We start from the raw sequence: 24,073 nt of genomic DNA on the forward strand, positions 1-24,073 counted from the left end.
AAGGCACAGTCAACTTCTGACCCACTGGAATTGTGATACATTGAATTATCAGGGAAATAATCTGTCTGTTAACAATTGTTGGAAATATTACTTGTGTCATGCACAAAGTAGATGTCCTAACAGACTTGCCAAAACTGTAGTTTGTTAACAAGAAATTTGTGGAGTGGTTGAAAAACGAGTTTCAACGACTCCAACCTAAGTGTATGTAAACTTCCGACTTCAACTGTAAGTGCCAAATAGTGTTGCCTTTACTTGTTCAGAGTTTAAACACGTTTATTATAAATGTTGCACAGTTGTAAGTGTACTTACATGTTGGAAAGTGCCTTTCAAATCATGGTGTCCCTGTGCGCCTGGTTCTAATATGAAATTCTATTCATCATTACTTAGACAGCGCTCTTTAGAGAGATATATATATATATAATATGTTAACATTGACAATTTACACAGTAAAATGTGATTCATTCCAGACTTTATTGATGTTCTGCACTAAGATGTCATGTATTTCTATATATTTAAACTGCTAACCATGATATATGAATATTGTTTTTATCAACTGCACAATGACTGGAGCAAAGAAAGCTTTATTGCTAAAAATGTTTTTAAACTTTCACAAAAGAAAACTGGGAATTTCACAACAGTCTCAACCCACATCATGAGTCAGCCAATGAGTAGAAGTGCTTTATCCTGTTTGGCAAGGAGTGTGGATGACTATTTCTAGGGAAAACGGCTCCTATGAGTAGGAATTTGATGGAAGGGAATGTCCAACAAAATATCTTAATGCATATAGGTCAATGTACTATTTGGATAAGCTATGTCTATACTATGTCTATATGCCAATTTTCTACTCGTTGGCTGTTTTTATCCCTGAAACAAAAACAGATGGATTTAAATGAAAAATCTCACAGTTGATATGTAATACTGTACATCACATACACAATGCCCAGGTACCAGGTACCATTGTGATATTTCTGTAACTTACTTCAGTAAGACCAGGTATGACATACCCAGCTCCTATGGTTGAACTATGAATTCCTATGGTTAACATCAATTCTATAAAGTCATATGGGTATTATATGGCCTGTAAATGTGGATGAAAAAGTTTGTGAGAGACCATTGGAGGCTCAAATCGAAAGAGACAAACAAACTAGGTCATGTGAGAAGCCACAAACACCCTACTGTGCGTTAGCAGATCCTAGGCTCCAGATTTCCTACCAAACCCTCAAGCTTTTTTCAATCCTACCATTACCATTGTGCATTATGCTAGGTTAGCATTCTATAACATAGGTCAGTGTGTATATGTCATGAGAAATACAATACTGAAACACACAGATACTAAATCAGTCAATCGCTAGAAACTAGCTCAAGGATGGCTATTCATGCATATTGTCTTAAAGGGAGAAATAATAATGAATCTAAACAGAGAGAGGACAGACATCTCAACCAAGTCATAGCACCAGATGTAACTTTCCTTAAAATTCAGCATTGAAGGGGTAGTCCTTGTGCTTCATGCTCCTGGATGAAAAGGAAAAATAAACACCATTCAGAGAGACAGTACAGTTTTTCACATGTTCAGAAATCAAATAAACATGAAGTATATTTGCATTCAAAGCAAAGTAACAGCATAACACACATAGCTGTCATCATCACATTAAAATGATGATTTGACTGAAATTTGACTTCATAATACTTATTTAAACAGTTTGAGCCTCTGCAGAGAGTGTATACTGTAAAATACAGTACATTGGTCCAAATAAACCACGTAGGGCCTCACCCTGTCATTGGGCAGACTCTCCAGTTCCTGTTGAAGCCCAGAATGGTTTTCATTTCCTCGTCGCTCAACACAAAGTCAAACACCTGCATGGTTCAAAAAGACAATTACCCCACAGCCACACAGGTGAACTAAATCAGATGACAAACCTCTTCAAATAATGGAGAATTTACGGGAGATAATACCTTGAAATTCTCCTGGATACGTGTGGGAGTGATAGACTTGGGAATCACAATCGTGTTCCGTTGGATATGGAAGCGGATCAGGACCTGAAGTGAGGATGACAGAGAGAGGAAAGCGGATATGTAAATGGGATCCCAGGTTAAAGAAAATATCAGGCTCGATAGTGTGAAAAGGGTATTAGAGTAGGGGCTAGTGGTTAGAGCATTGGGACAGTAACCGAACGGTTGTTAGATCGAATCCCTGAGCTGATAAGGTACAGAATATTTCGTTCTGCCCCTGAACAAGGCAGTTAAAATTTAAAAAAATAAAAAATAATAATAATTTGTTTCTGGGGATTATTAGGTGATCGTGATGGTTTGATGGTCAGATTGGGAATTCAGCCAGGACACCGGGGTTAACACCCCTACGATAAGTGCCATGGGATCTTTAATGACCTCAGAGAGTCAGGTCACCTGTTTTAACGTCCCATCTGAAAGACAGCACCCTACACAGGGCAGTGTTCTGGGGCATTGGAATAATTTTAGACCAGAGGAAAGAGTGCCTCCTACTGGCCCTCCAACACCACTTCGAGCAGCATCTGGTCTCTCATCAAGGGACTGACCAGGACCAACGCTGCTTAGCTTCAGAAGCAAGCCAGCAGTGGTATGCAGGGTGGTATGCTGCTGACCCACTGTTTCTAGGCCATCATTGTAAATGATAATTTTTTCTTAACTGACTTGCCTAGTTAAATAAAACATTTTAAAAAGACTATTGTACCTGGGCAGAGGTCTTCTTGTGCTTCTCAGCGATGGCCTTGATGTTGGGATCCTCCAGTAGGGAAGGGTCCTCTGGTTTGGCCCTGTTATTGACACAGTGTTACAATCTTTTCACAGGGACAACTGTAAATGGCTGTGTATGTTCATAATTCATGTACAAGGTGAATGTACATGGACTTTACCAAACATTAGGAACACCTTCCTAATATCGAGTTGAAATACTGGATTTAACAAATGACATCAATAAGGGATCATAGCTTTCACCTGATCAGTCTGTCATTGAAAGGGCAGGTGTTCTTAATGTTTTGTATGCTGAGTGTATATCTCTCAGGTATTATTCGTTGAAGTATACGCCCTCACCATGGTCTGTCTGGGGAACCCAGGGGGCTGTAGGCTGTCACAGAGATGCCCTTAGAGTGACAGTAGCTGATCAACTTCTCCTGGTTCAGATAGGGGTGGCATTCAACCTGGCAGTAGAAAGAATGTGAGGTTATTCAACTTCACCTACAGTTCTTATTACAACACACGGGATGTACTGTATTATAAAGAGAATTAGTGGTGGTATTTTATCTTGAGAAAGATACATCATTAAATTATATGGTGGATTACAAATTTAAAAAAACATTTATTTTAATTAAGACCCTTTGTGTATTACGGTCAAATAAGCCCAATAAAGATTAGCTGTTTATTCGGGAAGCTGTTCAGTGTGGTGACAATAGAAAGCACAAGGGGGTCTGTCCACTCAAATAACCAGATAGATATGTACCCGTTAATCAGGATGTCTATTGGGATAGATGTGCCTGGAAAACAGCAGGAATAGAAGGTCACCAAAGCATCGCTGCCTTGCCTCAGGGAAAGAGGCTGACTATAAAAGGCACTAAACAGGCCTTTATCTGACCAAGCGGTCACTGTGAATAAGACAATGAGGCCTCTGTCCTTTGAGGGAGGGTTTAAAACAAGCGTTGGGTGATCAGTGTCCTGAAAAGTCTCATTTAGAAGAAGGTTGAGGGATACAAGATACAATTAACGTCACATAAGAATATAGGATCAGCATTGTGTGCTTCACAATGTACTGTGTTGACCCCCGTCGTGCGAGCTTTTTGAGTGACTATCGCCATCAGTAAACACTCATTCAGTAATGAAGGAAAGTCAGTACCTGGTTGTTGGCAGGTTTATACTTGAGGCCTGGCTTGTTCAGGATGGATTCAATCTGCTCTTTCTTAAAGTTGGAGACACCGATAGCCTTGACCAGTCCAGCATCCACCAGCTCCTCCATAGCCTAGTATACAGGACAACATGGCATCCCCATTGTGTGATAAGATTACAATAAACTCAGGGTTGTATTCATTAGGGCACACAACGGAAAACAAAAATGAGCATTTCTTATTGGACCAGGTAGTCCCTGTTTCAGTGCGTTTGGTGTCTAATGAATATAACCCAGTTGAAGTGATGTTCAATTGAAGAGAACTTTAGTGTCCTATAGTGTCTTTGAGGACACGTCCTCTCGCACTGACTCACCTCCCATGTCTCCAGGAATTTGGAGCCATCGTCGATATTATTTCCATTGCTGTCCGTAGGGAAGAGGTCCTCTCCCGGCTGCGCAACAACGATAGTAATTAGAAAAGTCATTAGACACTCCTCTTACAGCACCATACACCTGGGGAATTCAAATCTGGACCTTGAAGCCAGTTCTACTGCTGATTTTCATTCTTCCGCTCTTATCGGGGACTGATTTAGACCTGGGACATTATCAAGTAGAACAGAAAACAGCAGTACTCCATACTTCCGGGATTTGATTTGAATACCCCTGCCATGAAACAATGGCGCCTACTGGAGCAAAAAAAGCTATAAGTGAGATAGTGTTAAAATGATATTAGTCTCACCTGGAAGCCCATGGGCCAGTGTATCAGGTAAAGATCCAGGTAGTCCAGTTTCAGATCACTGAGAGTCTTCTGACAGCCTTCTTTCACCATAGACTTCCCATGGAATGTGCACCACAGCTGCAAAGAGAACAAGCTTGACTTGCGTAACTACCACCCAATTTCCTCAATTCAATCTAAACCACAATTTCACTAGCCAAGATTTGATCATCTCAATCATATAGCCTTGATATCAAGTTCGTTATTTTAAATAGCATATTAAAAGAGTGGTTCAACTTCTCACTGCAATGCAAGTGGTACAAATTTGAGAGCAGATAACTGTACTGCAGACAGTGAATCTCACCTTGCTGACCACGAACAGTTCCTCTCTCTTCACCACCCCCTCCTTGACCATGACATGAATGCCCTCTCCCACCTCTGTCTCGTTCTGGTAGATGAAGGCCCCATCGATGTGCCTATAGCCTGCAGCTATGGCCGCCTTCACCGCATCAGTTACTTTACCTGGAGGGGACTGGTACAGAGGGAGCAGGAAACAGAATGATTCATTCTTTCAAATTATTCAACTACAACCGTATCAAGATCTTCAGTAGCCAAAATCGGCAGTTGAAGTCATGCTTAGGACGCTAAGGCATGCTTAGGACATTACGGATACGGCGGGGCGTTACTTCGCTCATCACGCTCTAGCGACTCCTCGACTTTGGTCGTCAGTTTAACAGTATTTCCTCTGACACATTGGTGCGGCTGGCTTCCGGGTTAAACGGGAGGGTGTTAAGAAGCGCAGTTTGGTGGGTCGTGTTTCGGAGGATGCATGACTTAACCTTCGCCTCCTGAGCTCATTGGGGAGTTGCAGCGGTGAGACATGATTGAAATGGTGAGAAAAAGGGGGTAAAGCACAACATTTTTTAAAACAGAGGCACAGAATAAGTTAGAAGAAAAACAAAAAGAACTGGAGAAACGTAGTCAAGAACGATCATGTGTAATATAAACTGAGTATACTAAGCATTAAGAACATCTTCCTAATAGAGTTGCACCTCAGAACAGCCTCAATTCGTTGGGGATTGACTCTATTATGTGTCGAAAACGTTCCACAGGGATGCTGGCCCATGTTGACTCAAATGTTTCCCACAGCTGTGTCAAGTTGCCTGAATGTCCTTTGAATGGTGGACCAATCTTGATAGACACGGGAAACTGTTGAGAAACCCAGCAGCATTGCAGTTCTTGACACAAGCCGGTGTGCCTGGCACTGACTACCATGCCCCATTCAAAAGGCACTTAAATAATTTGTCTTGGCCATTCACCCACTGAATGGCAGACATACACAAGACATGTTTCAAGGCTTAAAAATCATTTAACTTATCTCCTCCCCTGCATCTGCACTGATTGAAGTGGATCTAACAAGTAACATCAATAAGGGATGATAGCTTTCACCTGGTCAGAGCAGGTGTTCTTAATGTTTTGAACACTCAGTGTATCACAAAAAACAAAACTGGATGGAAAAACGCAGCAAATTATTTTAGAATTGTCAACATAAAAAACATGAGCTGGCACACACCCAGAAAAAACAAGTTTGTGTGGAGGTGCTGACTAAAGGCAAATAAACGATTAACTATCAAAATAAATATAGTCTCAGACTCCACATATAACCTCCCAGTAATTTATTGGGTATTTACCAACGTTTCGGCATCACGGTGCCTTCTTCAGGGCAATGTCATGACTACTTGAACCAGGTTATGGAGACAAACAGCGCAATTAGTGTAACTAATGACAATAGTGAGGGGTGTGTCATAATGATGACGTTTATTAGAATGAATTAGTGAAACTGTTAAAAAAAAAAGTTTTTTTTATGGCATATTAAATTAGGCTATTGTTATCATATAGAAACATAATTGAATATTGTACATAATATTTGCATCAACATACATTGTTTAATTAAATTTCACATATTTAGTTGTTTCATATTTCATTTCTTATTTGTTACATATAATCCTTTTGGTTCAACCTTAATGCATAATAAGAATCATCAACAGGGGGAACATATTAGGTTTACGCTAATAAGCTGTAAAATATATAATACTTGGTTCATAAAATAAACGATTGTTTATAAGAAAGGCCTGAGATCAAAGTCAATATTCAGACCACTAGGGGTCAATGTTTTTAGATAGGATATCCAGTAAGCCTCCCATTGTAATAGTAGGATCTCAATGTCACCTCCGGGCTGACGAATCATAAGAGGATGGTTTACAGAGATACAGTAGGTGGAATGGGCTGAGAGCAGCTGAGGGGTGGGTTCAAAATACCATGATCTATAAATGTTGTGACTGAAAATACTATATACAGTGCATTCCGAATGTATTCAGACCCCTTGACTTTTCCCACATTTTGTTATGTTACAGCCTTACTCTAAAATTGATTAAATAAAATGTCTACACACAATACCTCATAATGACAAAGCTAAAACAGCTTTTTTGACATTTTTGCAAATGTATTAAAAAAAACTAAAACAGAAATACCTTATTTACATAAGTATTCAGACCATTTGCTATGAGACTCGAAATTGAGCTCAGGTGTATCCTGTTTCCATTGGCCATCCTTGAGATGTTTCTTCAACTTGATTAGAGTCCACCTGTGGTAAATTTAATTGATTCGGCATGATTTGGAAAGGCACACATCTGTCTATATAAGGTCACACTGTTGACAGTGCATGTCAGAGCAAAAACCAAGCCATGAGGTTGAAGGAATTGTCCATAGAGCTCCGAGACAGGATTTTGTCAAGGCACAGATCTGGGGGAAAGGTACCAAAACATTTATGCACCATTGAAGGTCACCAAGAGCACAGCAGCCTTCATCATTCTTAAATGGAAGAAGTTTGGATCCACCAAGACTCTTTCCTAGAGCTCACTGCCCAGCCAAACTGAGCAATCGGGAGAGAAGGACCTTGGTCACGGAGGTGACCAAGAACCCGATGGTCACTCTGACGGAGCTCTTGAGTTCCTCTGAGATGGTTGTTCCAGAAGAACAACCATCTCTGCAGCACTCCACCAATCAGGCCTTTATGGTAGAATGGCCAGATGGAAGCCACTCTTCACTAAAAGGATCATGGCAGCCTGCTTGGAGTTTGCCAAAAGGAAACAAGATGAGAAACAAGATTCTCTGGTCTAATGAAAACCTGAATGCTAAGCGTCACGTCTGGAGAGAACCTGGCACCATCCTTACAGTGAAGCATGGGGGTGGCTGTGGGAATGTTTTTCAGTGGCAGGGATTGAGAGACTAGTCAGGATTGAGGGAAAGATGAACAGAGCAAAGTACAGGGAGATCCTTGATGAAAATCTTCTCCAGAGCACTCAGGACCTCAAACTAGGGCAAAGGTTCACCTTCCAACAGAACAACGAGCTGAAGCACACAGCCAAGACAACGCAGGAGTGGCTTCGGGACAAGTCTCTGAATATTCTTAAGTGGCCCAGCCAGAGCCCGGACTTAAACCCAATCAAACATCTCGGGAGAGAACTGAAAATAGCTGTGCAGCGACGCTCCCCATCCAACCTGACAGAGCTTGAGAGGATCTGCAGAGAAGAGTCGGAGAAACTCCGCCAAATACAAGTGTGCCGAGCTTATAGCGTTATACCCAAGAAGACTAGAGGCTGTAATCACTGCCAAAGGTGGTTCAACAAAGTACGGAGTAAAGGGTCTGAATACTTATGTAAATGCGATATTTAATTTTTTTTATATAAATGAGCAAAAATGTCTAAACTGTTTTTGCTTTGTCATTATGGGGTATTGTGTGTAGAATATTAAGGGGGATAAAAACTTAACAATTTTAGAATAAGGTTGTAATGTAACAAAATGTGGAAAAAGCCACGGGATGGGTATATATATGTATGTGTAATATCTCTATCGGATGTGTTTAAGTACTATGTATCCAGATGTAATGTGTCAAATAGCAAAATATAGTTATGCAACTACTGTGTAAAAAAAGTTTCATGTACGTAAATTGTATATGTAACAAAAAAAGCAGTAAAAACAATATTTTTGTCCTCCAAAGAGGGAATAGAGGATGGTCCAATAATAAATACTGCATTTTAAAAATATATATAATGTAGTAACCTGCAAAATGTCCCTTGTAGATTCAAATGTATACAGACTTGATCACAAGATATTGCACAAAGGGGATTTGTGACTTTGAATGATACAGCTATGAGGAAATGGGTGCAGCCTTTCAACGACAAAAATCACAAGACCAAGGCTAAGCAAAGCTTTATTGTAAACAGAAACTATGGGGTCTATTGCCTGTTCCTAAAAACGTATGAGTTCACATATCTATGGGGTCTATTGCCTGTTCCTAAACACGTATGAGTTCACATATCTATGGGGTATATTGCCTGTTCCTAAAAACGTTCACATATCTTGACTAACTAATATTTTGACAATACAGTAGGGCAGGCTACATAAAAAAAAATCTAAAATCGAACAAATATCAGTGCTCATTTTATGGAATTGCAGCTGGCTCCTGGTTATTTTTATTTATTTTTTTATCGTCGAGAGCTTTCTAAATAGAGAAAAGTAACGTAAATTGAGAATATATTATAGTTCCATAACGGAAGAGAGAAAGCTACGTATTCATATGTCATAAATGCATACCATTCTGTAATTTCTAAAGTTGCTAACTAGCTCGAAGACCAAAGAACTCAAAAAGTTGGACCTAGCTAGCTAGCAGTATAGCTAGCTTTCTTGGCAAAATACAAGTAAAGGGGATTACTTGCTAAATTTAGAACAAACCTTCCACGTCCCGAGACCGAGAATGGGCATGTCTGCACCGGTGTTCAATTTCACGGATGTTGCCATGGTCCTCTTTGATGCAAAATATACCTTTAGATACTTGTTTGCAATTGCAGACGGTTCTAGTCCAACTTCAAGTGCAGCGCAAAGTGCAGAGACTACGAATGGTACAGCAGCCAGCCCATATTGGTGATCGATTGCTTACGTCTGGAATTCTATATAGCTGAACATCCTGGACAACAGCGCCACCCGGTGCCACCCTCACTCTCTTTATTAATGATTTTTTACAATGGCACAGATGAGTCGCTTCATATAAACCTGCAGATGGATTTTAAATGTTTCCAGCATACGAATACGTTCTTTGCAAAACAGAATCCTGAACCAAAATAGTTTAATAGCATTTTCACAAATGGAATAATCATTGCTGCCCCCCCCCCATACACCTTGAATTCAACATTTGCATCTTATCAATTTGTTTCTGAAACGTAATCAAAAACGTTTGCTTCACCTCAAGCACTAGAGGGAGACATTACCACACCGTTCAGCTGGCAATCAAACGCTAAAAGGGGCAATTGCAAATGTTACGATTTTTTAATACTTAAAAATACATATACCCATCGAATTCTTGAATAATATAACTTAAATGCCTCGTGAGCTTAGTTAAATTGTCTTACCGCATCAGAACCCAAAATATAAGCATGTTTTACATTGTTTGTAAACACTATATTGCCCCAAATATGGTTAAAACTATCACTTTGATTTATGGATGCTCAGTCCTTGCATTCATAGCTCTGTCTATGAATTTGAGAGTGGTCAAATCTCTCCAGCCCCAGCCCCAAATGCACTCCAAGGAAAAACTGAAATGATGCATTTAGTGATACACGCATGAAGTCAAAAGGTTAAATTCTAATATGGTATTGATACTAAGATTTTTATATTTGTGTGAAATGTGAAGAAGAGATGTGGTCAAGCAAGAAAAACGACAATTGCATTGCCATCAATATTCCTATTTGAAAAAATAAGAAAAATACTAAGATAAAGCCTAAAGCATGTGATTTAGGGGGTAAAATATAGACTAGTCTTTAGTACACTCAACACAAATATAAACGCAACATCTAAAGTGTTGGCCCCATTTTTCATGACCTGAAATAAAATATCCAGAAATATGTTCCATATGCACAAAAATCTTATTTCTCTCAAATGTTTATACAAATTTAATTTGGTCCTTTTGTCCTTGTTAATGAGAATTTCTCCTTTGCCAAGATATTCCATCTGTCTGACAGGTGTGGCATATCAAGAAGCTGATTAAACAGCATGGTCATTACACAGGTGCATCTTGTGCTGGGGACAATAAAATACATCTCTAAAACGTGCAGTTTTGTTACACATCACAATGCCACAGATGTCTCAAGTTTTGAGGGAGCGTGCAAGTGAAATGCTGACTGCAGAAATGCCCACCAGAGCTATTGCCAGAGCATTTAATGTTCAGCCATCTCCAACGTAATTCTGGAGAATTTGGCAGTACATCCAACCGGCCTAATGACCACAGACCACGTGTAACCATGCCAGGCCAGGACCTCCACATCCGGCTTCTACACCTGCAGGATCGTCTGGGACCAGCCGTCTGGATAGCTGATGAAACTGAGTTTACTTCACCGAAGAATTTCTGCACAAACTCTCAGAAACCGTTTCAGGGAAGCTCATCTGCGTGGTCGTCGTCCTCACCAGGGCCTTGACCTCTCTGCAGTTCGGCATCGTAACCAAATTCAGTGGGAAAATGCTCACCTTCAATAGCCACTGGCAAGCTGAAGAAGTGTGGTCTTCACAGATGAATCCCCGTTTCAACTGTATCGGGCAGATGGCAGACAGCATGTTTGGCATCTTGTGTGTGAGCGGTTTGCCGATGTCAGCGTTGTAAACAGAGGGCCCCATGGTGGTGAGGTTCTGGTATGGGCGGACATAAGCTCCGGACAATGAACACAATTGCATTTTATGGATGGCAATTTGAATGCACAGAGATTCCGTGATGAAATCCTGAGGCACATTGTCGTGCCAATCATCAATCGCAATCACCTCATGTTTCAGCATGATAATGCACGGCCCCATGTCGCAAGGATCTGTGCACAATTCCTGAAGTCTGAAAATGTGCCAGTTCTTCCATGGCCTGCATACTCACCAGACATGTCACCCATTGAGCATGTTTGGGATGCTGTGGTTCGACGTGTATGACAGCAAGTTCCAGTTCCCGTCAATGTCCAACAACTTTGCACAGCCATAAATAGGGGAGTTGGACAACATTATACAGGCCACAATCAACAACCTGATCAACTCTATGCGAAGGAGATGTGTCTCCAGCAGATGCATATCTGTATTCCCAGTCGTGAAATCCATAGACTAGGGCCTAATAAATAAATAAATCAATGAAAATTGACTGATTTCCTTATATGAACTGTAACTCAGTAAAATCTTTGAAATTGTTGCATGTTGCATTTTATATTTTTGTTCAGTGTAATTTTCTATACACTATCTTGAATTTGAACCTGGTTAAAAATTCAAGAAACACAATATACCATAAGATTTTGTATTTACTTACCCTTTGGTAAGGGCTGGATTCATCCCTTAATGCGGAAGTATCGCGAAAGATCCGTGTAAAAATGTAAAGGTAATTTTTGATTGAGCCAACACATGCATCGTTTACCTTGAATGCAGTCTCCACGAATGCGGAACATTGTCTTTACATTTTAATCAAGCTATAACATGGAACTTCCGTGATATGGATTGGATTGACTCCAGCCCTTAATTAACCAGGTTCATCTCGTTGTCCCTTCCACGGGACGGTTGAGCTAATGTAGGCTAATGCGATTACCATGGTAAAGACATATCTGATATTGGCAGAAAGCTTAAATTCTTGTTAATCGAACTGCGCTGTCCAATTTACAGTAGCTATTGCAGTGAAAGAATAGCATGCAACTGTTTGAGGAGAGTGCACCATTTTGAAGATGAAAAGTTATTAAAAAAACAAATTAGGCACATTTGGGCAGTCTTGATACATTTTGAACAGAAATACAATGGTTCTTTGGATCAGTCTAAACTTTGCACATACACTGATTCCATCTAGTGGACAAAATCTAAATTGCACCTGGGCTGGAATAATACATGATGGCCTTTCTCTTGCATTTCAAAGAAAAAAATACAAAAGAACAGTTTTGTTTTCTTTATATTATCTTTTACCAAATCTATTGTGTTATATTCTACTACATTCCTTTCACATCTCCATAACCTTCAAAGTGATTCCTTTCAAATGGTACCAAGAATATGCATATCCTTGCTTCAGGGCATGAGCTACAGGCAGGTAGATTTGGGTATGTCATTTTAGACTAAGATTGAAAAAGGGGGTAATCCTTATTTTTCTAAAAATCTCTGTCTTGAAACATGTGCAATGTGAATGTGTGGAGCCTACTGTACGTATCAAGTAGTTATTCACCACCACGAAGAATAAGCCAAACCCCAAAAGGCAACCAAAAGAAGAAAAAAAAATGCCACTTTTGTCAAAGTCAGACAAAACCTCACAGACCTTTAAATGAGCCGTTCAAAATTCTGAAAAGGACGTACTGTAAGAAAAAATAAGAAAAGAAACAAGAAACAGAAAAGTTATCAGAGCCGCTGTCTGCGCATCTCACAATGGCTCTCGCTGAAGTCTGTGTCTCTTCTGATCTTCTCCCAGCTGGACTTCTGATTTCCACCCCGTCTCCTCTGATCTGCCTGCAGACATCCGACAGCCTTTTGCCAGCCGGTGAGCTGTCAAAGGACCCCTGGAATCAAACGCCCAGCCATCCCATCTCCATGCTCTGGCATGATCAAAGAGGCACAGGTAAGCCAGACATGGAGCCACATACAATTGCCATCTAAAAAAGTGGAACATTTTCATTTTTTAACATTTATCTTTTGTGTAACTTGACTAGGCTGAGATGACACGGCTCCTGGAGAACAGAGTCAATGCATCGATCAGAATCAAGGACAAGAAGTTGATCAGTTTTGAAGATAAGAGAGATTAGTTCATCTTGATCTGACTGTCTCTAGGAAACTTTTGGACAAAAAGTTCAACACTGTAGTGAGTTGTCTGAACACTCGGAAAAATTTGAATTTAAGATGGAATTTTCATCACCTTCCATCTAAAGCTCATGTTTAAGTCATTCATTAAATACATATATATATACTGTCACTGTCTCATCCATGTCAAGATATGGCTATATGCTTGATATGAAATACAATATACCTACTATTACCTATGTTAAAGTACAGGCAAGAATATATAGACAAAGAGAAATATGGACAGAGAACACACATGCACACACACACAGGCTATTGACCCAGTATTCCTTTCTGATGTCGCTAGTGATCTACTGATCTCCAAGTCTGGCCTCCCTGATGTGTATGGTTATAATGGGGTCTCTGTGGGCTGGTGGCCATGCTTCCCTTCTTCTCCCTACCAGAGATCACACACTAAATCTTTGAGTCCTGACCTGTGGAGATCAAACAGTATCTCTGTGCTCGGCTCGCCGGACCTCCTCTCTCTCTCTCTCTCTCTCTCTCTCTCTCTCTCTCTCTCTCTCTCTCTCTCTCTCTCTCTCTCTCTCTCTCTCTCTCTCTCTCTCTCTCTCTCTCTCTCTCTCTCTCTCTCTCTCTCTCTCTCTCTCTCTCTCTCTCTCTCTCTCTCTCTCTCTCTCTCTCTCTCTCTCTCTCTCTCTCTCTCTCTCTCTCTCTCTCTCTCTCTCTCTCTCTCTCTCCAGGCCAGGGTGCACTGGGTCATCCCTGTCCACACAGAGGTAATACTGAATGTCAGCTCCTGCTGAGTTCAACCACATACCATACATTCTGTCTACGGACTAAACACAACATAGGAGATATTGTCATCCGGCTTTTATTAAAAATCTCTACTGCAATCAATGGAAAATGCTTTTTATCAACAAAAAAACATCAAATCAAAATCAAATCATCTACATTATTTTAGTATAGATCTTTACTGGAAATACCAGGAATACTAGCAATCTCAACTGGGTTAAAAGACAATGAACACTAACAAAGCAGTTATCATTGAATTGGGTCTGATCAATGTGAATCAAATTAAAGCAGTGGATTATCATCTTCTGAGAAAAGTTATTTGCAGGAAAACACATAACAATGTAGAAACATAGAAACAGAAACATTGTTGAAAGTCAATGGTTCATGAAATATGAACGTGTCTCTTTCTTTAGGCGTTTGATGGAATTCTGGCTGGACAATCAGACCTTGATGATGATACTTGAGTTCTCAGAAAGAAGAGGAGGTCATGTAAAGACATGCAACAAGTAGTCTGCACTATCCACCTCACCATCACACAAAATAGCTCCTCTGTCCAGTGGGACACCCGCTGCCCCTCTCAGAGCTGGACGACCTTTCACCTCTGCTGGGCACTGAGGTAGACACGAGCCTCTGAGTGTCTGCTTCCATCGTCTGCCCATTCCCTCCCTGTCTGTTTGTAATGCGGTGTGTGTGCGTTCGGAGTGTGTGTGTTTGTGTACGGTCCGTGGAGCATCCATAGCCACGGGCCTCTCCTGGCCACTCTTGGCCCCTCAAACAAGGCAGAGGCTTCAGCTTGATTAACCACTTAGTTCATCCTCTCAGACAGAATACTGCAGGGAGAAAGCAGAGTAATGAAGTGCTTCTCTGATGCCTTGATTTTTGGGGGTTCAATATTGCTTGCTCCCTGTGAATAATCTGAAGATGTTTCTTTTTCGTCAAAACAAGTGCCCACCCATGTCCCTCTCTCGTCCGCCCTAACTGGTGTGAATAAACATTATCAATATAGTACATATTTTGAGAGGGAATCGGAGGCTTTTCCCCTCAAATCACTTCTGAATGGCTGTTTCGTCTTTCTAATTATATAGATTATACTGTGTGTGTCAGACATGGGCTCAACAGACGCGGAATAGAAGAGTGCTTTGCCTTTGTACCGGATGGAACAGAGTGTCAGAGTTCCACAAAGGTTGGCAATTACGTTCTCCCATGTGCTTCTTTGTTCATGGGAAGAGGAACTGCACTCGACAGAAAGACATGGATAGACTGTCTCAAGAAGGATTGAGGATTGAGGAGTCAAGACTTAGTTGAAAGTCAAGTAACTGTGCAGAACCGGCGAGTCGAGCAGCAACACTCGCGGCTAGACACATATGCCAATCCCCAGACCCCACTGTAAACTGGGGTTCAATTCCCACATCCACCTTTCCTACTGTTCTCCTACTTGCCTGCCTCCCTCTGTCTCCAACTTGCCTAAATGAAGTGCAAAATGAAAAAAGAATATCAAGTAACCGCTGTCAGTAATTCTCTTTCATGATATCAAATTGTCTCAATAAATGAGTTTTAGTATGAATGTAGGCAATGCATCTGACTTTCAGGACTTCAAATAGCCCCGTTTACTGTAAACAATATTCTGTTGAGGATTTTCACAAACATCCCTCATTGAGGAAATAGATGACACATCAAAAACGGAAAATTCACCTGAAGCTCTTACAAAGAATTGCGCTACTTTCGAACAGCGCTCCAAACGGCTCAAACTCCCTCCGTCCTAACAATTGCAACCCTCTTTGAAAAAGACGCCGTGGAGTGAGGGATGTGGCACACATTCAACAGTACACGTAGCGTGGTGACTTGTCAAAATCTGTGGGTGATTATTTCTGTCCAAGATATGTCCAACCAAGGATTTGACGTAACAACTTCCCTTTGCACTCCGCTCCAATAGACACAAAAGAGGAAACAGGGGTTTGGTTAAATATCTAGGGCCTTTTCACTTGCCCATCCAGGGCTGATATCGAAATCTGAAGTTTCACTACTAAACTATAAGACTCAAGTGACTTCACCTCCAGCCTTGCTAGCCACTCCAAACACAGGTAGGCTATTCCATATAAGAGCCAGGTTTCTTACTAATAACCAATAATCACAGATTTATCTGAACAGGTATTTCTGATTTATAAATTGTAGCTAGCAAAGTTTTGTAGCAGTAGGCCGGTGTGATTTTCATTTGAATTGAATTTCATGATTTTGGATGATGATGGAATTCCGTCCCTGCAGACTTGTCTGTGTTGCTTGAAGTAGAGGAGGTACATCAAACCACAGATCTAGGATGCTTCCCTTGAGCATAAGGGAGGATGGAGTATCTGATCCTAGACGAGGGGTTGGATACAAATTCGACCTACTCTGGTCCTATCCATCCCGAACTTCTCCTCTAACCACATCCTGCTTAACAGGAGGTATCTCATTCAGGATGGATTGCTCTTTACAAACATAGGAAACATTTAAACTGTTGACACTTGTTGGGTATTTTTAAGTGATGGTTCTGATTGGCTATGCCATGTTGGGGAACTAAAATAACCCTATAGGCTTTCTTTATTGAACCAGTTAAGAACAAATTCTTATTTACAATGACAGCCTACCGGGGGAAAAGTTCAGGGGCAAACAACAGATTTTTGTCTTGTCATTTAAGGGATTCGATCTAACAACCTTTCAGTTACTGGCCCAATGCTCTAACCACTAGGCTACCTGCTACCACAATATACGTTTCATTCTAAGTCTTTATATGCCCTCATTAAAATGGATGCAGCAATGCTGAGGTTTACTGCCATTTGATTTTCTACAAACAAAGAAAAAAAAAGCCTTCTCGTTTTGTGATTGAGAAGTATCAGGAAAGGAAATACAAATGTGCAATACTGCATAGCTTTGGAAGTTCACTATTAATTCCTCCGTGCGTATTCGTTGTAAACTCAGCAGAAAAAAGAAACGTGCGTTTCTGGTGTAACTCGGGCAGTTGTTGCCATCCTGTACCTGTCCCGCAGGTGTGATATTCGGGTGTACCGATCCTGTGCAGGTGTTGTTACACGTGGTCTGCCACTGCGAGGATGATCAACTTTCTGTCCTGTCTCCCTGTAGTGCTGTCTTAGGCATATCACAGTCAGTATGGACATTGTAATTTATTGCCCTGGCCACATTTGTAGTCCTCATGCCTCCTTGAAGCATGCCTAAGGCACATTCACGCTGATGAGCAGGGACCCTGGTGTCTTTTGGTGTTTTTAAAAGTCAGTAGAAAGGCCTCTTTAGTGTCCTAAGTTTTCATAACTGTGACCTTAATTGCCTACGGTCTGTAAGCTGTTGGTGTCTAAACGACCGTTCCACAGGTGCATGTTCATTAATTGTTTATGGTTCATTGAATAAGCATGGGAAACTGTTAAGTGTTTAAACACTTAACAATGAAGATATGTGAAGTTATTTGGATTTTTATGAGACAGGGTCCTGAAAAAGGGACATTTCTTGTTTTTTGCCGAGTTCAGATAGTCGTGTCGCTGCAGCCTTGCAGTTGTTTGTGTTTGTTCTTCTGCCCCGAGAACAGCATGTCTCATGTGCTGTGATTGTTTTTTTGTTTCAGTGAACTTCTACAGTGTACACAATGACATCGCAAGAAAAGCCTTCCACGCCCCCCTCTTTTGGGGGATTTCCTCTTTTGCTTGGTCACCAGATATTATTCTCAATATGTTTAGAAAAAATATCTTGGACTTCTGTAATTTGTCACGATCATCATGGGACATTTGATTTTTATCATGTTAAATGGGCATCCTGTTTAGATGGGATATGTATGGCTTTGCACCCAATAGTTTGCACACACACTGGTGAGGGATCGAGGGAAACAGTGTGAGTATTTAAAGGGGCACATGAGTCATTACAGAACGTGTCACTATGACTTGGTGAAAACATTTAAAATAAAAAAAATGTTTAGAGGACAGAGAGGATTGCAGTGCCCACTGCATATGCGTACTGTGCATTATGGGTGGTGTGTCCACAATGTGAAAAGTGTTGGGTGTGCTGTTGTAATTTGTGTGGGAGTAGGCTACTGGATGAGTCAAAGTTCTTTCATGATTCATGTTATACCTAGGCTATTATAGGATTTCTTAATATAATTTAACCCAGCTGGATGTAAACATATAATAGTACTTTTTGTGACTGGGTGTGGAGATTCAACAATGCATTCCTATAGGATGGCAAGAGAGGGAAACCACTAGGAGCGTAGGAAATAGACTGCTCTCTTGTGGATCATAGGAGAAAGACAACTTGAGCACAAAGACAAGTTGAGCATCTTGGACCATCACCATCTTGGTGTTCAGTACTTCAGATATAACACAGATCAGATATTATACCAGTGTTAATGACAGTGGACTAAATAACATTGCCTCGTTAAGAAAAGGATGACTTTGGTTTGAGGTGACGATACTCTTCTATCAAGTGCTATGTCTGGTGATGGATGAACCCTTCAGACACTCACTTTGCCGTAGAGGGGAAAAGAGTGGGCACTTGACTGCTCCACAGAGACTAACCTAAAATGCTGGCAGAAGGTTTGAAGAGAGAGAGAGAGAGAGAGAGAGAGAGAGAGAGAGAGAGAGAGAGAGAGAGAGAGAGAGAGAGAGAGAGAGAGAGAGAGAGAGAGATCAAATAATGTACACATTATATCATTGTACAGTCTAACAGTTCACTTCCAAGTGGAGACCATGCTAACCTTACCCCAGTGGGGGGTCTCATTGAGTTCAGTGAATGTATATGTTGCCGCCCAGACCTGACCAACCAGAGATGACACAGAGGATGGAGACGAGGAATCTATCTCCCCCTCTGAGACCACTCCACTGTCTCTTATGCTGGGGCGCGTTTGTCTTTGAAGTAATGAAAGTGATCAGATTGACTTGTGAGGCATTTATTCTGACAGACACAAGTGCATTTTCTCTCTCATGGGTAAGGTAATGCTGTAATCGCTAGGCAGACATGTCTGCCTGTCTGTCTGTCTGTCTGTCTGTCTGTCTGTCTGTCTGTCTGTCTGTCTGTCTGTCTGTCTGTCTGTCTGTCTGTCTGTCTGTCTGTCTGTCTGTCTGTCTGTCTGTCTGTCTGTCTGTCTGTCTGTCTGTCTGTCTGTCTGTCTGTCTGTCTGTCTGTCTGTCTGTCTGTCTGTCTGTCTGTCTGTCTGTCTGTCTGTCTGATAACTGAACACAGGTGGCACAAATTTGTGATGAGATGTTCCTGCCAGTAATGTATTTAACCGTGTCAAGTTCAATCAACAAGTGTGACATCTTGATGAAGGACACGAGCTGTCTGCTACCTCAAAACAAATAGCCTGTGTGTCAACATGCCTTTTCTCAAACAACAAGCCCAAAGAGTGATCAGATTGTCAGGCAGCGTCTTGAAACACAAAACGGACTGGTAGGCCTAATCTAGGTCTAGTCATTTCATAACTATGACCAATAATCTGAGTTCATTTGCACACATAACACACAGGGTGATTGTAGAGTGGCAGAGTGCTTACTGTTGGGCTGTACAGAACAGAATAGCAGTGCTGTGCTTGGAATGGGGCCTGCATCTCTCCAGTGTCCGTAGCCTCATCATTATCCCAGCTCAGTGAATCACATCCTAAGGAGAGAAAGCAGTCTCTCATGGCTGCCTGGTTCACAGCTCCATGGGAGGTGTTGAGGGACAATGATGGAGAATTAGCGGTGAAAAGAGCAAATAAATAGGTGCTTACTACTTGAAAGCTCTGCCACAAAGCCACAGCAGCCCACTGAAGACAAGAGAGGGAAGAGAGAAGAAACATGTTTTTTTTCTTCTTCTCTTCATGTCTTGCCTGATGAAAATAAAAGGTTGAGGCTCAAAGGAAGACATAGAGGCAGTGGGGGATAGGAGGTGACGCGGAGAGCAGAGAGCCTCACAGAGCGGTGGTGTCTATGGGAAGGGTTTTAATGAGGTGGAGGGTGGAGGAGTGGGTGAAAGGAGGTATTAGGGAGAAGGGGGAGGGGGGGTTTGCTCGTCAGACTGTGACACAGACACTCAGAACATAACATCCTCCTGAGGAAACGATGCACTGACTACCTCTCTCTGGGGCTGAGAAGGACGTGTGTGTGTGTGTGTGTGTGTGTGTGTGTGTGTGTGTGTGTGTGTGTGTGTGTGTGTGTGTGTGTGTGTGTGTGTGTGTGTGTGTGTGTGTGTGTGTGTGTGTGTGTGTGTGTGTGTGTGTGTGTGTGTGTGTGTGTGTATGTGTGTGTGTGTGTGTGTGTGTGTGTTTACACTATCCTTGTGGGGAGCAGAAGTCCTCACAAGGATAGTAAAACAAGGAAAATGTGGCCTGTCACCACAAGGAAAAAGGCTATTTTAGGCTTAGGGGTTAGGTTTAGGCTTCCAATTAGTTTTGGAGGTTAGGTTTAGGGTTACAATTAGTGTTGGAGGTTAGGTTTAGGGTTACAATTAGTGTTGGTTTAGGGTTACAATTAGTGTTAGGGGTTAAGTTTAGAGTTAGAGTTATGGTTATGTTTAGGGGTTTGGGGTTAAGGTTATGTTAAGGGTTATGTTTAGAGTTAGAGAAAATAGGATTTTGAATGGGAATCAATTGTTTGGTCAACCACAAGGATAGTCAAACAAACATTTGTGTGTGTGTGAGTTCGGCAGAGGAGAGGCAGAGGGACAATGACGACAGCTGTCTGTTTTAAAAGGAGCAAGACAGAATAACATTTGCATGTTGCCCTCGAAAGACCCCGACTAAATAGCCTGGAGGCCTGTTGAATCAGGAAGATGTAACTGGGATCTGATTGACCCACTGACGGGGAATTAAGTGATCATACCAGGCTGGGAAAGAATAAGTTGTAGGAGAGAACACAATACAAGGGGATTCAAAGCTTTTAAGCCTCCTGACGTGTCATCTTGTGACGCAATCATTTTCAAACTTGATTTTGTGTGTGACAAAACTGCACATTTTAGAGTGGTCTTTTATTCTCCCCTCTGGGATCTTTTATTTTAGCTCATGAAACACTGGACCAACACTGTGCATGTTGCTTTTGTATTTGTGTTCAGTATACATGCTTATATAAATCATTTTAGTGGGCATATGTATATAGTCACATCCGTATTTTTCAATTCAACACTATCCACCCCTAACATAGGTGTCAACTGTTTAGCCGAGTATAGAAAAAGACAGTATTTGCTAAAACCATTTGACCTCTAAATATGGCTAAGTAGTGTACTGGGTGCAACTGGCAACAAAAGCCTGGTTTAGTGACATTACCTTGCCCACAAGTGCCCATTAGTATATTACCACTGGCAAAATGGACTCCTTGTCTGAGAGGGCAGAATGTCCTCTACCTAATAGAGGGACCTACACACAAACAATTGCTGACACTGACCCAAGTCAAGTGCAGACAAGGCCAATTGTTCAAGATAGGCAGGCTAAAACAGGCATCACCCGTGGAATGCAGATATGTGGACAACATATATTTTCCCCGTCACCCAACTTCATCCAACACATTTGTCCTTTGTCTGAGATAGAATGGGCAATTATCTAGCACCAGTGTTCTGCAATGCTGGCGGCAGAAAAAAGAAGGGGCAATTACATAGTGTTTGCGTTATGCACCGAGAGAGGAATAGGGAGAGAGAGGTTAGGGAGGGAGAGAGGGGGAGAGAAAGAGAAGGGGAGAGAGGGAGAGAGAGGCAGCCAGAACCTCGCTAATTACCTCTCCATGTGAAGGGATGAAGAGGAGAAGGGCCATTGCTTAGGGCCGACACACTTCTCCTTCCCTTCCACCTCACTGCCACCTCTCCTTACCTCCCTATTAGAGGCCCCTTCCCTTCTAGTCTCTGCTCTGTTTATTTCTCAAAGCTGTCTCTGAGCGTGTGGGGCCGTCTCTCCACTAACTGATCTCTAACGGAGAACACATGGGGATGACACACAGACATTCATACAGGCATGGGCCAGGGCAGCCGAAGCTGGCTGAGGGGTCCTCATTTGTGCCACAGGTGATTCACACCGTGGGCAGAAGTTGCCCGACTCCATATCTGCACAAAAGCATAAGGAGGATGAAAAGTGTCAACTTGTACCAGTGGTTGCGGACAATTCTTTGACGCATGTGTAAAATAGACTACTGAGAAAGGCCCCAAATTGACTTATTGAGGTACAATCTCTCTGTGGGACTATACAACATAAAGTAAACCATGGCATTGAATTGTGTTCCACTGTTTAAGGACAGGCCACACTGTGCTGAAGCATGATTTGGATGGATTCACCCCAATATGTCACTTTAGGTAATTTACATTGGTTTATTGGCAGACTTGTTTTCCCAATTTAATTTCCCAGCTTGATTTGGGTTTATGTATCAACTGAATGCAGTATGCTGCGGTAATTTCAATGGTTTATACAGAACATGATGCTCCCTATTACTACAGTGACACTCATTATCTCCTACTAGAAGAGACAAGGACATTACCCAGCATACATGACCCCATTGGTCCCATGTGGGTATTTGGTGGGCAAGGTGGGCAGGGGCTAGCCCACACAAAGCCCACACCTGCACAAAACAGGCTAGCCTACCAGCCCAACACAGGACAGCCCACACCAGCCCAATACGGGCTAGCCTACACCAACCCAACACAGTCTAGCCTACATCAGCCCAACATACAGTAGGCCAGCCCACACCAAGCCCAGCTACTTTATAATGTGGAGGCATGGGCTAATCATAATATTTGGGGGCGTGGTTTACAAAATAGCCCAATTAAAGTTGTTAAGTAAAAAAATAACGAAAGATACAAATTGTTGACACTATTCAAACCAATGATGGTTTGGAAAATTAAAGACAATTATCTCAGAATCATCTTGTTTCAGATAGGACCGTAGGTCTAGGTTTACAAGTTAATTTTGTGCAACCATAACTGAGAATGGGGTGGCAGGGCAGCCTAGTGGTTAGAGCGTTAGACTAGTAACCGGAAGGTTGCAAGTTCAAACCCCCGAGCTGCCCCTGAACAGGCAGTTAACCCACTGTTCCTAGGCTGTCATTGTAAATAAGAATTTGTTCTTAACTGACTTGCCTAGTTAAAAAAAATAAAAAAAATAAAAAATGACATTCCACTAAAACATTTGTGTTGTGCTATGTCAATATTGTACAATGTGAATGATGAAGTCTGTGAAAAGGACTATGGTAAGTGCATGTGACAAAAATTTCTCTGGTTTAAATATATGTTTCAGGACCCTGTCTTTCAAAGATAATTTGTAAAAATCCAATTAACTTCACAGCTCTTCATTGTGAAGGGTTTAAACATTGTTTTCCATGCTTGTTCAATAACCATAAACAATTAATGAACATGCACCTGTGGAACGGTCATTAAGACACTAACAGCTTAGGCAATTAAGGTCACAGTTATGAAAACCTAGGACACTAAAGAAGCCTTTCTACTGACTCTGAAAAATACCAAAAGAAAGATGCCCAGGGTCCCTGCTCATCTGCATGAACGTGCCTTAGACACATTATTCCATTTCTGTTAGTCACATGTCTGTGGCACTTGTTCAGTTTATGTCTCAGTTGTTTAATCTTGTGTTCATACAAATATTTATGTTATGTTGCTGAAAATAAACACAGTTGACAGTGAGAGGACATTTCTTTTTTGCTGAGTTTATATATATATATATCTGACAGCAACAACTTTATTGTTCAGATACAATGTAAAGGGCAGCCAACCCAAAAGGGTGGGCTTTATTTCTAGCTGCCCTTGAGGTCAACGAGCAAAGGTGGATCGGCCTAATGTGGGCAGCCTTTGTGAGGCCAATATTTTAGTCCCGCATTGCACCCACATCATGGAAATGTTTGCTGGGTACTTTTTTATAACCCTTATTTGAC

General features: G+C 41.5%; 1 protein-coding gene across 1 annotated transcript; it reads right to left on the reverse strand.

Moving 5' to 3' along the window:
* Nucleotides 1–452: 452 nt before the first annotated feature.
* LOC123994668 (aldo-keto reductase family 1 member B1-like) lies at nucleotides 453–9,554 on the reverse strand. The gene is made up of 10 exons (XM_046297550.1): nucleotides 9,360–9,554; nucleotides 4,930–5,097; nucleotides 4,590–4,706; nucleotides 4,225–4,302; nucleotides 3,863–3,985; nucleotides 3,067–3,173; nucleotides 2,708–2,789; nucleotides 1,954–2,037; nucleotides 1,772–1,854; nucleotides 453–1,512 (listed from the first exon to the last, which is right to left on the reverse strand). The coding sequence occupies exons 1-10, from the start codon at nucleotides 9,423–9,425 to the stop codon at nucleotides 1,470–1,472; spliced, it is 951 nt and encodes a 316-aa protein (XP_046153506.1). The 5' UTR covers nucleotides 9,426–9,554; the 3' UTR covers nucleotides 453–1,469.
* Between the last annotated feature and the right edge of the window lie 14,519 nt (nucleotides 9,555–24,073).

This window comes from Oncorhynchus gorbuscha, linkage group LG14 (assembly GCF_021184085.1).
Source record: "Oncorhynchus gorbuscha isolate QuinsamMale2020 ecotype Even-year linkage group LG14, OgorEven_v1.0, whole genome shotgun sequence".
NCBI lineage: Eukaryota > Metazoa > Chordata > Actinopteri > Salmoniformes > Salmonidae > Oncorhynchus > Oncorhynchus gorbuscha.